This window comes from Myxocyprinus asiaticus, chromosome 43 (assembly GCF_019703515.2).
Source record: "Myxocyprinus asiaticus isolate MX2 ecotype Aquarium Trade chromosome 43, UBuf_Myxa_2, whole genome shotgun sequence".
Taxonomy (NCBI): Eukaryota; Metazoa; Chordata; class Actinopteri; order Cypriniformes; family Catostomidae; genus Myxocyprinus; species Myxocyprinus asiaticus.
In genome coordinates this window covers 14,970,822-14,987,749 of record NC_059386.1, presented here as the reverse complement: position 1 = coordinate 14,987,749, position 16,928 = coordinate 14,970,822, and the positions used below count along the sequence as shown (strand labels likewise).

The following is a 16,928-nucleotide window of genomic DNA, read 5'->3' as shown; positions in this document are numbered from 1 at the left end:
GGATTTAGAGTGCATTGGGAATTGGGCATGCCAAATTATAAAAAAACACCAAGCAGTGTTAACTTAACTGTGTAACACTTAAAGGTGCTGTAAGCATTTTTTGCCATTGTCGAATTTTCATGAGCTGAGCAGCTGAGCATCAAAGAAACGTTAACACCAAACACTAAGATAAAAAGTAATCACACAGTTGTCAAACACAAGAGTAGCAAAATGGCACCCTCAACTGATAACTGTTATGAAAACCATGGCATTAATACTCATTAATTCACTGCAACTACAACATTATGAGAATGCGCAAGATGATTGACGGGAAGAAAGTGTCAGAGACTGCGGCCTGCGGACACATTATTGTTTCCTGTTTACAGAGTCTAGAGTGGTCACAGAGACTGGCGAGACATGACAATGTAATGTCAACAAACCCTAAAACCCTAAAATGACTGTAAACAAATTTACAGCTCTAATAATGCGGAGGTTTTAACAGAAGAATAAATAAGTGATTTTATAAAATGATAAGCTTCACGTTTTTGCCTTTAAACCCTCCAAAAATTGGCCCCTTTCACTTCCATTATAAGTGTCTCACTGTAACCCAGATTTGTGCTATTTGTTAAGAAAAGGAGGGATGAGTCGAAATACTTTTTGGGGTAATCAACATTATGCTACAAATGATGTCGATTGAACTTAAATTGTATTGAACCAGGAATATTCCTTTCAAAGCAACGTGTCAACTGTTATTTAATAATAAATATTTCATTTATTTATTTTAAACAAAATCGGGCATCTGACTCTTTTACCTGCAAGGCGGGACTTTCTTTTTTTACACCCTCCATATTGGGTGTTTTCATTTCTCCTATTGATTTTAATTCAATTGCTCAGTCTTGGCTAAATAGTGTTTGATTAAATCTCCTAAATCCTCTTCCTCCACAATATTAGTCGGCTGGCAGGCTGTGGCTCTCCACTTTGCTACAGCAAAAGTGAAGCCGCATTCACATGATTCGCATTACGGCGTCAATGCACCTCTCAAGTGCCGCTTTGAAGTTTGATCTCCACATCAAAAGCACTGCAGAGAACAGCCGAGTTACTATACTACACATAATACTCTTACTGCTTTTGTCATATCGGTGTATATCAGAAATAGTAAGAGTAGTATGCCATTCCTAACACAGCCAATGTCTTGTTCTGTTTTAGCGGTACTGATACTTCATCCAAATTGTCCAGTAATCATTAACTGATGCTTCGAAAGATCAGCGGCAACTGGGTTTAAGTTGAAATTGTTTGAGCAGCACATTGACAGATATTACACAGGAGAACTCAAACAAGCTAACCAGCTGTAGCAGTCCCTCATCAGTGCCTTGTATTGTGTGCTTGGCTTTTAGGTGACAGTTAAAAACTGACATGCTTCTGTGGTAATTCAATTCCACCTTACAAAGGACACAAAGAACTTTATTTTTGTGGATTTTTGTTTTCATAGATTAAATTACTTTAGTATGGACAACCTTTATTCTATGCCCTTTTTGGTGCTTGGAAGTTTTGGACCCCATTGACTTGCATTGTATGGATATAAACATATATCTATGAAAATATCTTGGTTTATGCTCCACAGAATAAAATCATACATGTTTGAGATGGCATATGGGTTAGTAAATGATGAGAGGATTATAATTTAAAAATAAATAAGCCTTGAAATTGGACAGACAGACAGATGTTGTGCCATATATTAGCACAGCTGTGATTTGGCTGTTGGCCGCACTGCACTCATACTCGTGTTTTACAATGCACCCTAGTTCAAAACCAAATAACACTAACCTCAATACTAAAATAGCCTCGATCCACGTAGTCTCCCAAAAATAGATAGCGTGTGTTGTGCGGGGAACCCCCCACCTCAAAGAGTTTCATCAGGTCGAAGAACTGCCCATGGACATCTCCACACACTGCAGACAGAAAAAAAATATAGGAGAAACACTTAAGGTTGTAGCAACAACAGAGTGAATCAAATCAACAGCGGACATCACAGGAAGGATGTGGCCGAGCAAACATCATTTCCTCCAAAATCTTCACATGGTGAAACATTATAGACAGAAATTAAGAAATATCAAGATAGTGTCTATTGGGAGTGGGATGCTTTAATCAGGTCAAAGAACAAGGGCATCTCTTTATGCAAATAGAAATGTAGTAGAAATGGTAAGGGGTTGTAGCAAATTAAGGTGCACAAATACTAAAACCACTAAAAGGAAGTGCACAAATATTAGACTCACTCAAAACAGCAGAGAGAAACCCATCGATAGTGGCCACCACAGACAGTGGCCCAACCAACACAACTTCCTCTTAAACCTAAAAGGTAAAATGTTGTAGGAACTGGGAGTCAATTATTCACACAGCAGTTTCGCAAACCTGCCTTCTAATGAATCTTAAGTTTTCTCTTGTAGCCCAACTATTATGCATAAGGTTAGTGTAGTGTTTATGACAAACATGGACTGTGCTAGGGGGGCTGGGGGTGGGTGGGTGCATGTGGATAGACATGCTCACATAAACATGCCCATTTATATCCACACACCTGTTTGTGTGTATGCTCGAGTGTATGGCGAGTGTTGGGGGTTTCCTGTGGCCTCCCCTCAGGAATTAAAGTCAGGCAGGTGTGAGAGAGAGAGCCCTAGGATGTAATTGCTTCTCTGACCTTTTTTAAGCAAACACATTAGGTGTTGCTGTGCAAGACTAGCTCTGTATGAAAATAATCATGCTCTTTTCTCTGGCTTGAGGATTATGTCAGGGTCGAGCATAATCTAAAAGATTAAGGATGATATCAGAGACACCAGATCAAGTAACTACTGAACCCTGAAGGTACTTTCATGTGTCTGAGATAATGTTCTTCTTGAGAAGTCATCAAATCTCCCTGTGCTAGTACACTTTAAACCGATTTAGGGCTAGGAAATATAGCGAATATTCAGGACATGCATTGAGTGTGTTTACACATGCACCCCAATACTACGCTAATATTTATACGCCAAAACGTAAACGGGCACAATGGAGCGATCTAGTTTTGCCACCTTTCATATCGTAGTGCTCCTAGAAACTATTTAACACTCATCTCTATCTCTCTGGAGCTCCATCTGATGTATGCAGGTATTTCGCTGAAAACTGTCATTACTTACCTTGGTTTTGTTGCAAGCCAATAAGAATTAAACAAAAGGAGATTTTAGGGAGGATGTTAGTTTCAGTCACCATTAACTTTCATTGTATGGGGTGGGGGATGATGCAGTGACAATGAATGGGGACTGAGACTAACATTCTGCCTAACATATCCTTTTGTGTTTCACCGAACAGAGAAATTCTTACAGACTTGAGGGTAACCATGACAGGAATGTCATTTTTGAGTGAACTGCCCTTTATCCACCTGTTAAAGTATTTGTTAAAGGGATCTGCCAATAACAACAATATAAATGTAATTTAGCACATGATTCCATTGCATCTTGCTTGGACTGAAGAGAAGTGCCACAATGTAGGCTATATTTTTTGTACTTCAAAAAATCATTCCATCTGAATTTAACTAGAGGTAATTCAGATCAGGGTTTCCGTTAGCCGGTAATAACTGGTTTTTGAATGGTAAAATGTCCTAATGTCTGACAAATTAAAACATTGTCGGACACAACATCCGGTGAAAATATTAAAACAATGCGTCAGCAACCCCTTTAGTTGATGCCACAAGTGTCCATCCCAATGATAACAGCACTTCGCTGCCAGAGGTTTAAACTTTCCAGAAGCTCGCGAAGTCCCAATCCTCGACTACAGCGCATTGTATCCCACACACTGGCAACAGCAGCCTGCATTATTCCAGTCATGCATGCCTACAGTGAGAATTTTCTCACTTAAGAATTAAATTAAAACAGCCTTGCGTTGCCATCTTTTTGAGGAGGATGACACCAGGCTTATGTGAATCTCAAGTTGTAGAGAAACACTGGACACATTCGATTCACTCTGGCAGCAAAACACTTTTGTGCTATGAAAAATTGGAAGAAAATAATCATAAAAATTATAATAAAATATATATATACATATATATATATATATATATCTCAGATGTTTTCTGCTTATTGACGATTTATCCCAATGTTATAGTAACGCCCAGCTCTAGTTGCTCCAAACTGAAAAACTAACATTACACTTTCAATCGACTATTTAACTGTGATCGCCTGTCTTGCTTTTAATCTATGGCATCGACAGCCAATATCACTGAAATCAGGTGTGTAGGCGTGTACCAATGGCAGTGGACATCATGCTTGTCTGTTGATATAGAGCATTAGATGTAGCAAACTTTTCTTAAAACTGTGAGAAGCACTTCCTGGATGTAGATTCTGCACTAATCATGAATCACGACATGATGAGTCAACAAGCGAAACACTGCACGAAAAGCCTACCTGTGATAGGGGCTTCCACCTCAAGCATGCACTTCTCATGGCGGAGGATGTTGGCGCCATCGCTGATGATGCGTAGGGCCACGTCCTCCTCCAGACGGCCCTCCTTCACCAGGTGGCTCTTAAGAAGCTCGACTTTGGGCTTGCCATCCTCGTACAGCTCTTTCATGGTGAGCCGTGTCGTAGGAGGGTACGGCACCGCTGTGGGAAATGGAAGAAGAGACAACTCAATTCTTTACTCTTGTTAGTCACAGGGAAACCCTGCTGGCAAACATCTGATATGTTACAAAAATACCTGATGCAAACAATAAGTCATCACATTGGGCTTTTACACAGTTTGACTGTGCAAATGGATTATAGCATCGTACATTTATAGTACTGAGCAACTCAGCCTCTGTGTTTATATCCATATTATTCAAATCCCACAGTGTGTATAGCTATCCCGTAATCCTACATTGTGTATAGCTACCCCATAATGCATCGCAACAAATGTCTATATTTAATGCAACATGTTTACAGTCACGAACATACAGTGAGACAATAACAGCATGGTGAAGTCTCAGAGTCTATCATAGCATCTGCTGACCAAAGTGTCTCCAGTAAAAGAAGCTCCTCCACTGATTCACCATGCAAGCCAGATGGTGTGTGATAAAACTGCTGAAGAAAAAGCAAGGCTAAATAAATTTGCTGTGGTGTTACTCTAAATATAAATAGCTCACATCAAGATTTTTACACCACTTTGAGGCCTCCATCAAAAGTAACTGAGCTTGTTTACGACATTATTTTTCAAACTTGATTTTTACATTTTCTGAAGAAAATGTGCTCACCCTGGCAAAACTTGTGGCCACAATGTAAAGGTGTTCTGGATTTTTGCCTGGACATTGCTATGCAGTTGCTAATGTGTTCTGAGTGGTGGTTAGTACGCTGCTATGTGGTTGCTAGGTGGTCTATGAGATTTTTTCAGGTTCGTTTTTTCATCTACTAGCCAAAAATGTTAGGTTTTTTTTTTTGTTCAAATCCCTAACTCTAAGCAATTGCAATAGTCAGTGCATTTATATGCACTTTAAAAATGTAATTTCAGTCGATCTAAAACTTTTTTTTAAATGTCATGTAAACGCTTTTGTCCGACTGAAATCGTACTAGTCTGATTTGTGCAAAGTCAGACTAACAGACCTAAATAATGTGACTGTAGCTCGGCTTCATCCAGCATGTAGCTATGCACGTTAATCGGACCACAATTGGCCTTGGCAAAAAAACTTTACATTTATAATGCCCATTTTGCTTAGACATGATGAAAATTATTTTTTTATCTTGGCTAATGTCGTTAATTATGTATGAGACCTTCTAACTTGGTACATTGCAAAAATGTTAATTTAAAAAATATATTATTAGTTTTTAACAATTTTGGTCATATATAATCATTTAAAAAAAGTACAAATTAGGGATATGCATGGGTAGTCAATTGTATTCGAATACCTAAATCATTATTCGGTAATTCTACAAGGGCAATAGAGGTCTTCAACCCAACAAACAGTCATCAGGCCCTACAATATTCAATGAAAAGTGGATTGTGTGGCTCTCGTCTTTGGACACATTACACAAAACGAGTCAAACCAAACTTTTACTCTCAACACAGTGAAAGGATCTCGCTGCTGAAATTCTTCGCCAATATACTACTCAATCACTAGTGAGTGAAATCTCAAAATTTACCAGCCAGTAGATAATCACAGACATTTTAGTCACGTAGTGTGAAATTTGGTCATATATTAAAGTCACATATGATTTACTCACATTGTAGAGGGTTGGGAACAGAGAAAGATCTTGGGATTTTAAGAATCAATATCAGGATCTTTCAAATAAATAACACGATTCATTGGAAAATACTTTTTTTTACCAGGCCCTAGTGCCAAACGTGTGTGAGGCCCAGCATGTCTGCGAGATAGGGCTGGGTGATATGTAAAAAATATTTTATCGATAATCGGCTTAAAAAATACTGTGATATCCAATTATATTGTCAACCCCACCTGCCGAGCCACGTTAAATATTTTTGCTTTATCGATTTTGCTTTAAAAATTTTATTCATTTATTGAAACACGAAAAACTTAACTTTAAATTCAAATTGCACTTTAAACTAAACTAATAAAGCAATTAACAAAGTGATCAAAAAATCTTTCTATAACCACCTTCCAAAATCCAAACATTTACCGTCTCCAACAGCCCCGTTTGCCAACAGGTGGGAAATTAACTAATAGCCTAAAAATAAGAACTAAAGACAATTATAAATGTAAAGGTAATAATAATATTAAAAAAAAATCACAGATTTATTTTCATATAGAAAGTTCAACATATTACAGTTTCATATTAGGTATATGCCTAATAAATTCCCTTGTGTTCCCAAAATAATGCTGCCAAATGTGTGTTCTTATTGAATTTGTGTTTTTATTGCATTTATTTAATACAGGTAATGCTGCCTAAAAACATAAAATAGAACTCAATTTTAGGTTAAAGGTGAATATGGTCTTGTATTATTTTATGATTTAATCACTTTAGTCTTTGTTTCTTTAATACAAATATATTTGAGTGAAACTGCAGAGTTGTGTTCACAATGCACGTTAAGCGCAAACTGATCCATGGAAATAAAACAAACTAAACTTCGAGCATCTCCTGAGATGGTCTTAGGTCATTTGCAGCATTCACATACATGACACTATTCTTGCAAACAGTTTTAAGATGACTGAAACAGAGAAGACAGAGTGATAACTATTTACATGCATGTGTTTCACAAGACACGCTACCGCTGCACACCCTTGAACAAACAGCGCAGCAGACACGGGCATTGACAGCTTCTCCCCTTTTTCTCCCCAATTTGGAATGGCCAATTCCCAATCCGCTTTAAGTCCTTGTGGTGGCGTAGTGACTCGCCTCAATCCGGGTGGCGGAGGACGAATCTCAGTTGCCTCTGCGTCTGAGACTGTCAATCCGCTTATCACGTGGCTTGTTGAGTGGGTTACCGCAGAGACATAGCGCGTGTGGAGGCTTCACGCTATTCTCTGTGGCATCCACGCACAACTCACCACGCGCGAGCGAACCACATTATAGCGACTCTACCCTCCCTAGCAACTGGGCCAATTTGGTTGCTTAGGAGACCTGGCTGGAGTCACTCAGCACGCCCTGGATTCAAACTTGCGAACTCCAGGGGTGGCAGTCAGCATCTTTACTCGCTGAGCTACCCAGGCCCCCCGACAGCTTTTCTTTTCTTTTGTCTGTTCTCTTGTCTGTTCTTGAAATATAATAAAGTGTGTTTCTTCAAGCACACGTCTTTATGTTTAACAGCATTTCTTGTCTTGTGTTACTCCGAGACATCTTACAGGTCGCACACCACTGTTGCGGGTAGATGAGCAAACTTACTCGCTCATGAAATACCTGCATTTGGATGAAGAGCTTGCGAATAAGCAGCTGGATTCAGCCTTGTCACATTTGCTTCACTTTCACGCTTTTCTCTGAGTACAGGCAAATTAAACTACGGTGTGAAATTTCATGGTTGCAAGATGGCAGTGTCTGAAAATGAAACACTTAGCTTTACTATATGCCAGAAACTAAAAATGAAACATTTGCACGGTAACTTATCACCCTTATTGCTCAGGATTTGGGGCTCTCCTACAAAATATGGGTTATCAAGAACACATATGGCCACAGCTGGTCCCGTTCCCTTCCCCCAACCAATGTGTGCAGCTCTTGTTAAGAGGACATGAAGTCCTTGCTGGTGTGTATGAAATACTGATGCCACGGTGTAATTTTTGGACGGATAGATTACCGTGTGAGAGAAGAAAAAAAAATAGTTAACTGGTTTTAAAATTACTCAAAATTACTAAAATATCTCAGATGAGGCATTTTGCTAGCAAAACTACAATTGCATTGTAATTTGACAATTAATCAGTTTTCTTGTCCTTAAAAATACACATTCTGCAGGGGAGAGTGTTTTTATATGAACTACAGCAGTGATCAATACATCATAACATTAATAAAATGAACGATCTATCAAATGTAAGAATCGAACTCACTCAGACTGCCGACCATTTCTTTTCCACGCATAATTTTTTATTATATCCATGTATGTGGTTACAGATAAATCACACAGAACAGTGAAATCGCTCACAGAAACTTCTCTCCCTTTACTCGACTCCATTATCTCAAAGGAGACGGATGATGTGAACTCCACTGACATAGTGTTTACTCCTACTGGTTGTCGCTCCCGAAAGTCTGTCCTCATTTGCATAAAGTTAAACTTTTCTCAACTTTGTCGTATCGCCCACCACGCCCACATCTAGTCGCCAGAGGCCACTGTTGTTCGTGTCACCTGAAGTCACCAGCTTTCATAGACAATGAATGAGATGAGGTCACTTTGTTGTTGGAAGTCGCTGCATGTGTGTACGGGGCTTTTGAGGACGTGTTTCTTAGGGATATATCAATGCTTAGCGCAACCCTACAATAGGAAAACTGATCAACACACAAAATATAAGGCCCTGTCTCAAATGGCACCACCTTCCTCTATATGCAGACTTTGGTGTCGTAATCATATAGAGGGCGCTAGTCAGCAAGTCCATGAGGGGGCATGAGTGGTAAAAGTGTGCATTTGGGACAGACTTCAATACTTCAATCAGATGACACATTCTTTACATTGTTTTTATATACATGCAGTTTTACACAGTATTATTTGACAAAGTCATTGCATTGATAAATAGGGTAAAGGAACACATTTTAAACTCACTACTGAATATTTTTTATTAAATAATTTCAAGCAACACACTGACAATAAAGCATTAGATAATTTAATCAAGAACCTCTGAAAAACAAAGCGCACATAACTACAGCAACAAAACCCCATCGTTTTTAATCTTTAGAGAACATATAAACATGATTCAGACACATGGATCGTTACAGGCAGGTGCATAGAACACAGTCACTGTTTGCAGACATCGCTCAATGCGAGTGCTGTATACTGGTTAGGGATGGGCACGAGTACTTGAGTACTCGGACGTGGCAGCAATGATCGATCATGAAAACGATGATCGATAGTGATCATGCATGATGTGGCATTTCACTTAATTCGAAAATCATTGACAATTACCTGACAACTAAACACAACCGTATCAAAGAGAGAGCTTATTTTTAATTTTGAGATTGATTACGTTGTGATTTTGGGGGTACATTGATTGTCAGAGACGTCGCATAGCAACCAAACTGATATAGAGCTGCAATCGAAATTATTCAACCCCCCCAAGACAGTAACGATTTGCAAAGGTAAGCTTTTCTGATGACCCAGAATTTTTTAACTTTACACCTATATCAGTTGAGTGACACATTCAAAGTCGTAGTGTGAATATATAACCTAATATTTGTAAATAGCAGGATTTTTTAAAAATACAGCCATGTCATAATTATTCAACCCCTACTGCATGTAGCTGTTTCTTAAATATGTAAGGCTACACAAGTAATTGTTTTAAAACAAAATGAAGTCATCAATCTGCAATGGCACTTAAGTTTTAAAATTTAAGTTTAGCATTGTAAGCAAAAATGTATTTCTATGCAAAAAATGCAATTAATAAAAAAAATAAGCTGTCACAAAAGCTAATAGAGGAGATTATTTCATTACACAAGAAAGGTCATGGCTAAAAGTACATTTCCAAGGGCACTTCAATTTCCAATAGGAAAAGCTGGCAGCACCATTCATAATTTTTTTAAATATGGTACAACAGCAACCTTCTTGGGGTGTGGAATAAAGCAAAACTTCAAGGGAAATGTTGACTTCAGTTGACTGAATATTCAAGAAGTAATTAGAAAAGAAGTAGGAAAGACCTGTGGAGTCCTGGAAGAAGGTTTTATAGATGTATGACACTAAACTGAAAATGAGTTTTAGACCCATGGGTCAGCAGTACATCAGGAGTAAGATGACAAGGTGATGACAAGAACGACACCATCCCCACAGTCAAGCATGGAGGTGGGACAGTCCTGTTATGGGGGTGTTTTGCGGCTGCAGAAAACGGCTGTCCTGACTATGTGACTGACACCATGGATTCATTTAGGTATCAGGCCATTTTGGCATGAAAAATGTGAGGTCTTCAGTGTGTAAATTGAAGCTCGGTGATCACTGGACTTCCCAGCAAGACAATAACACCAAGGATACATCCAAGTTGTCCAAAATCTGGTTCAGGGATAGGTCGTTGAATGTGCTTAAATGGCCCTTTCAGTCCATCATTAAAATCCCATTGCAAACCTTTGTTGGGATTTCAAGGAAGCAGTGGCAGCACAGATACCAAAGAATGTCAATGAGCTGGAAGCTTTTGCTCATGAGAAATGTGTAAAAATTATAATAGAGAGGTGTCCGAAGCCTGAGAACACTTACCTGAAACATTTATTTGCTGTTATTAAGGATAAAGGATGCTCCACAAATGATTGACTTTGGGGGTTGAATATTTTTGACATGACATTTGTTGAGAGAATGAGTTATTTTTTATTTTAAAATTTGGGTAAACTGAACTCTTTGTTCTCAAAATCACTCAAATGTGTATTAAAAACTTACTTTGTTTACTGAGGTTTTAGTTGATGTGTTTTAATTCACATCACCAGAATGTATTGCTGGTCAGGGGGGTTGAATAATTTTGATTGCAATTGTAGCTATCATTACGATAATCAAAAGAGTGTAATTAACCGTGTTTTGAACACCTGTCTCTGCAAAATGTTTGCTAAACACATTTTATTATCATTTAATGTAAGAACTTTGACTCGTTAATGGATATTATTTAATAAAAGTGAATGTTTGTCACAGAGTGTAAACCTCCCTGTCCTGGGCGCCAAAATGTTTGCATGACGTAATACACCTGCATCTCGACGAAATGGGAGTTGAAGATTTCCACATGAGTTTCCAAGTTAGAAGTCCGATATAAAGTATTATTCCGTTGCATTTTCCCCAGTTGAAAGGTGGAAATTCCAACGCTCCGAGTTGAATGGAATGCTTTATGAATCATCACAGAAACAACAATATGGAGCATCGCGGCTTTCCACACAGGAGCGAACACATGGGGAGACACGCCCACCAGGCGTGTGGCAGTGGACTCAATGCGCTGAAGCAGCGCTTATACAGCAGGACAGAGTGCAAAAAGCTAGAAAGAGTGCAGCTAAAGCCGGGCTTACATGGTGCGAGTTCTGACAATCGGGAGGTTGTGAGTCCCTGCAAAGATTACGAGTCAGTTTATCTGAAAATCGTACAGGTCGATCGTACATTACACGACTTCATGACCTGGCGAATTACGAAGCAATCGCATGAATTTTCACGCTATATGACATAAGCCAGAGGAGGACGTTGCTTTCATTCCTTGTAACTTGTGATTAGAAATAAAAAAGATTGGCATGGGGCTGCATTAGCTGAAAACTCATCCGCACATTTAAAAAACAAATAAATAATAAAAATGGATAATTATTAGAAATGTTGTCCAACATTTGACAGATTCAGATTTCGAAGGGAGGCTGAGTGATTTTATGACTGCATACATCAATCATAATGTCAGTGTGTTGCTGCTGCCAGTTACTGCATGATAACAAAGTGCACAAAATGTACAAGATTAAAAAGAAAGTGCGGAAACTTCATGCACCGTTTCTGTCGGTTATACTTGGATTTAATTTAAGTGCAAACATGATGTTTAGTGCAGAATTCTGAGTTATTTAGTGGAGTACAGGCTATCTGAACTATTCAGCTTTAGATGTAGGCTACGTCCTTCTCATCTGTCACTGCTTGCATGTTGATAGCTGACATTCTGAAGAAGATCCGTGAGGTCTTGTCCATGTAAATACGCTTTAAAGCCGCACACAGCAAAGTTAAAAAATCTTGTTTTAGCGCAGCGGTTGATTGACAGGTAGCACTTTCAACCTAGAAGTCCTTTGTTTCACTATACACACACTTGAGAGTTAAAGAAATCTATCAAATATCCACTATTGTGTGCATATACAATTATAACAGATGCTATATCCCCCTAAATGAAGCCCTAGAACTGAAACAATTCCAAGTATGACAAATAAAAATAGAATCATTCCCAGTGATGTGGTCGTGAATAATATGGGAAAAACACAGCTTTAACACAACCATTTCCTCCAAATGTGTAAAAGCTTCATGAACACTCAGTTTTTATTGATCGTGTGAGTTGTAACACCTTCTCCTGATTGGTCAACTTCAGGCAGATCACCAAATCGGCTCGTTCAACCGAACACACCTCACGAATTCCAGCCGACAACGACCACATTTTTTAGACAGTTTTCAAAATTATCGGGAGGTTGTAAGCTGCAACTGAAAAAATTCACTTCTCAGTCTCATAATAACATAAAAGGTTGTGTTTTGCGCCAGTCAGATCAGTCAGCTCCTCATACGCTGCTGTAAATTCACACTCACACACACACTCGCAGATATATGCCAGGATTTCTAAATTTGCAAAAATGTCCGGGATTCGGCTTTAGTTGCATTATGATGTGCATCTGGTCTAATACTTCATTGTGTGTGCGCGCATATTTGCATTGCTTTAACCCCTCTTTGTAAGTCCCGCCTTCTCGCACACCAATTGGTCGATTTATAAGAGGCTTGCAGCAACTATTGGCCAAATTCCTGCCTGTCAATCTCTCCGCGAACGCGCAAAGCGCTGTTGCGTTCGACATCAAACAGCTTGACAGTAGCAGCAATTGACAGCCGAGTGGAAACAATGCCCAAACGTAAGTGCAAATTTACAGAAGATTTGCACAAAAAATTCCCATGCTTTCGTCCAGCTCGAGATCCGTGGGAAGCAGAATGTATGACATGTAAATCTGGCACTTATGTGTCAGTTGCTAATAAAGGTGCAAGTGATTTAGAAGCACACATTAGCTCTGCCAAGCGTAAAGGGTCCGCAAAAGGTGAAAGTTCATCAGGTAAATTAACGGACTACTTTTTGTGACCAGGTAAAATTGTTATCACATTGCTTCATTTTCCATGGCCATTCAAAATAATAGTAACAGTAAATGAAGGTACACTCATGGCATCAAATATTTTATTTTAGTACATGGACATTCAAAAGAATATTGGAAATTGTTATATATTTATGTTATGCTAATAGAGTGTCTTTTTCACTGTATTAAAGTTTGCATTCATAGTAACACTATTTTGAACTCTATTATTCCAACCCAAACCCCCCCCCCCCCCCCCTTTTGTCCTCTTTTTGGAAAACCAGAATATGGTCACCCTAATCATGATGATTAACTTAAATTAACATTAGCGTTACTAGGTTAATTGGAATAACGTTACACTGCTTACGGCTTCACTAGCTAGCTATCGTTAGCAGTCTGAGGTAACGTTAAAAGATAAAAAGCTGAAACTGACATCCCTAGTTTGTACCCTGTGAGAGATTAGTTAGCACCACAGACTATATCTCTGAGTGAAAATTGTGGGTCGGGTAGTGTCAATCCAGCTAATTTTAGCCAATCGCTTTTGGCGAGGCAGGCCTTGGCTTTGTTTGTGAACAGCTGTCAATTAAACCCTGACTGGGGGTGAAGAGCATCATGCATATGGGGAAGAATTGGGGGCACCGTTTCTCACAATTCGATTTATTTCAAAGTTGCCTACTGCAGCTTTAAGAGCACAACACTAGCCACTTAATTTTGCTCTCAAAATGCACCAGATGGAAGTATTTAACTTTAAAATGTACAAAATATTCTTACAGGGGAACATGCCCCCGGACCCCCCTACAGGGTCAGAGGTCCACCCCCCATAGTCTCACAAAATACTGTGGGAAACACTGAAAGGTCACGAGGCCGCAAGTCCACATCAAGTGTGCCATTTGGGACAGGGCCTAAATAGAAGGTATATAATAAGTCACACGAACATAAGGCTCAACACAGCTGATGTGCATGCCGGGCACAGAATGATGTACTTTAATGTAACCATAGTGCTTGGAGTTGCTTCCAAAGTGCATAATAAATATAAGATTATTGTGGATGTGCAACATGTAGTTCACGGCATCCAACAGTTTTTTTTTTTTATCTACAACAATTTATTAAAGCAATCTGTCAGGCACTCCACAATAAAGAAACAGCAACAGAGCCTGCCAGATCCAGCTCCGTTCCTGCTTGGTGTCGGACTCCACTGCTACGTGTCGCTGAGAGATGACGACAAACTACAGCCGGTGCTAGCCAGACATCACTTCAGTTTTTTGACTTCAGAGGATGAACTGATGACAACTCCAACTGTAAGACATTAGATACTTTATATGCCACTGCCTGAACCTTGGACTTAGGATGGACCCCACCGAACCTCACCGAAATGACCTGCAGGTTGAACTGTGATGCACCCCATAATTTATCTCTGCCTGCATCACTTTTGTCTATTGATAGACTACACTCTTGAAATAGAATACATACACTATCATTTAACTGCCAACAAAAGCCTTCATCAGCCAACTACCAAGGACAATTGCATCTATGTGAACCTCTGCAGTTAATCCAGGATGGACTTCAAAGACATTAGTCATTAATCTTAAAGGTAATAAAATATATATATATATATTTTTTTTAAACACTGGACCTTAATACTGACCATGACCTGCACTGCACATAAATAACTAATATTGGCACTATATTCATGATGTTAGCCAGAGGGGAACTGGCCCCCACAGTGAGCCTGGTTTCTCCCAAGGTTATTTTTCTCCATTAACCAACATCTTATGGAGTTCTAAATACAGTTATTATTTAATTTCTATAAACATTTTACAATCATATTTAATCAAACTACACAATAAATCACTGTTAGACATTATAGATATTACGGTTTCATTTTTTGTTTTTGTTAATGCATGATTTCCTGTAAAGATGCTTTGAAACGATGTGTGTTGTGAAAAGCGCTATACAAATAAAAATGACTTGACTCCATTAAAATACGGTCCTTTGGTCTGTCCACAACACCTCACAAACAAATCTGTGGACAATGCATAATAACAGGAACATTGCTTATAGCATGCAATTTAAATACCTTGTAAGTCATTTGTTTTTGTATGACAACACAATGTCAAAATGGCTTAGTTGCTGATAACAGCAAAATGTTTTTCACTACATCAATTCATTAATACACCTCTTTATGTTCTTGCAAAAGGTTTAAGAACAAAAAAAGGCTTCAGGGTATCATGGCATATCAAACAGAAATATGTGTTCACTACCATCAACTGTTGGGGCAGCTGCCATATTGGCTTGTTTTTTACATGACGTTACGTCTGTCAAGTCCGAGCTTTCATAGAATTCTGAGTTTACAACTTATAATTAGAGTACAACAAAGACATGAACGCTTTTTACAACCAGCAACCAGATCAGCTATTGGTCAGATGAGCCCGATCCAAATTTGATTGAGTGCGTTAGTCATGGTTAGTGGTTGACCGATATGGGTTTTTTAATGGCCGATGTCGATATCAAGAGAGCAGGGTGGCCAATAGGCTGATATAATACTGGTATATAACAGTTTACTATAGTAAATAATATATACATAAAATTGCATTAAAAAAATGAAACTTTTTAGCACTACATTAATAGTAAAAAAAAAACAAAAAAAAAAAAAACAAATACAAAACTTTAACTTTGTAAAAATAAATTTGTGTTTTAAATTTTAGATAGCAGTATCTCACTTTAACATTATAATCTCCTGCGCATCAGTCACGACTTTGATATGAGGAACTGTTTAAATGAGCTACTGCACGCCATCTATCATTAACTACGTTTCCATCCAAGGATTTTTTGCGAAAAAAGTTTTAGCGCATCAAAATATAGCTGATGGAAACGCAAATTATCGCTAAAATTTCACAAGTGTCAACATAATATTTTTCCGTTTCACTCTAGCGCATAAACTCTATGTCGATACATCAAATGTCGTGAAAAACTGGTTTGGAAACACTTTTTGTCGAGAAAATTGGCATTAACGCAAAAATGTTGTGCCACATGACAGAATTTACCCCAATAGTTAGTCTGTTAATCATGACGACAAGGTATACATCCATAAAAGCCAATTTATTGTACATGATTATGGATTGATCTTAATGGAATATAGACCCGATGCTGCAAACATGACACTTCCAGTAGTACCAACACAAATATCTCGTCGACAAGTGCACAGAGAACAAATGAGTGGCCACTGTTTGCGATTAATTTAATCACGGTAGACATCCATTTATTTATTAAAGTTGCTTTTTCACACCACTCATAATAATAGACGGCAGCCACGGAATTAGCCCACAATACAAAAAAACCTATCATTTCTGTGCACAAAGATGTTTTAAATTAAAAATATACGCACAATTCTAGGAGAAAAACATCAGTGTGCTTTTTTGGAACACTAACATATAGCCCAATTCTATTAAATTATTGTTTAGCTTACTTTTGAAAAAATTCAGGCAAAATTCCCTGTTTGAAATTAAAAAAATTATCAAACGAAAAAAGCATTAAATTAAAAAAATAAATTACCAAATG

At 38.4% G+C, this 16,928-nt stretch overlaps 1 protein-coding gene across 4 annotated transcripts in view; it reads right to left on the bottom strand.

The window, feature by feature from the left end:
• LOC127433645 (serine/threonine-protein phosphatase 2B catalytic subunit gamma isoform-like) overlaps positions 1–16,928 on the bottom strand; it is a 49,484-nt gene that overhangs the window by 17,599 nt on the left and 14,957 nt on the right. For all 4 annotated transcript variants that reach the window (XM_051685714.1, XM_051685713.1, XM_051685712.1 and 1 more), the window contains 2 exons: positions 4,410–4,607; positions 1,804–1,928 (listed from right to left, as the gene is read on the bottom strand). In XM_051685714.1, the coding sequence (XP_051541674.1) occupies positions 1,804–1,928; positions 4,410–4,575 (291 nt within the window). In that variant the 5' untranslated portion in view covers positions 4,576–4,607. The remainder of the gene's footprint in view (positions 1–1,803; positions 1,929–4,409; positions 4,608–16,928) is intronic.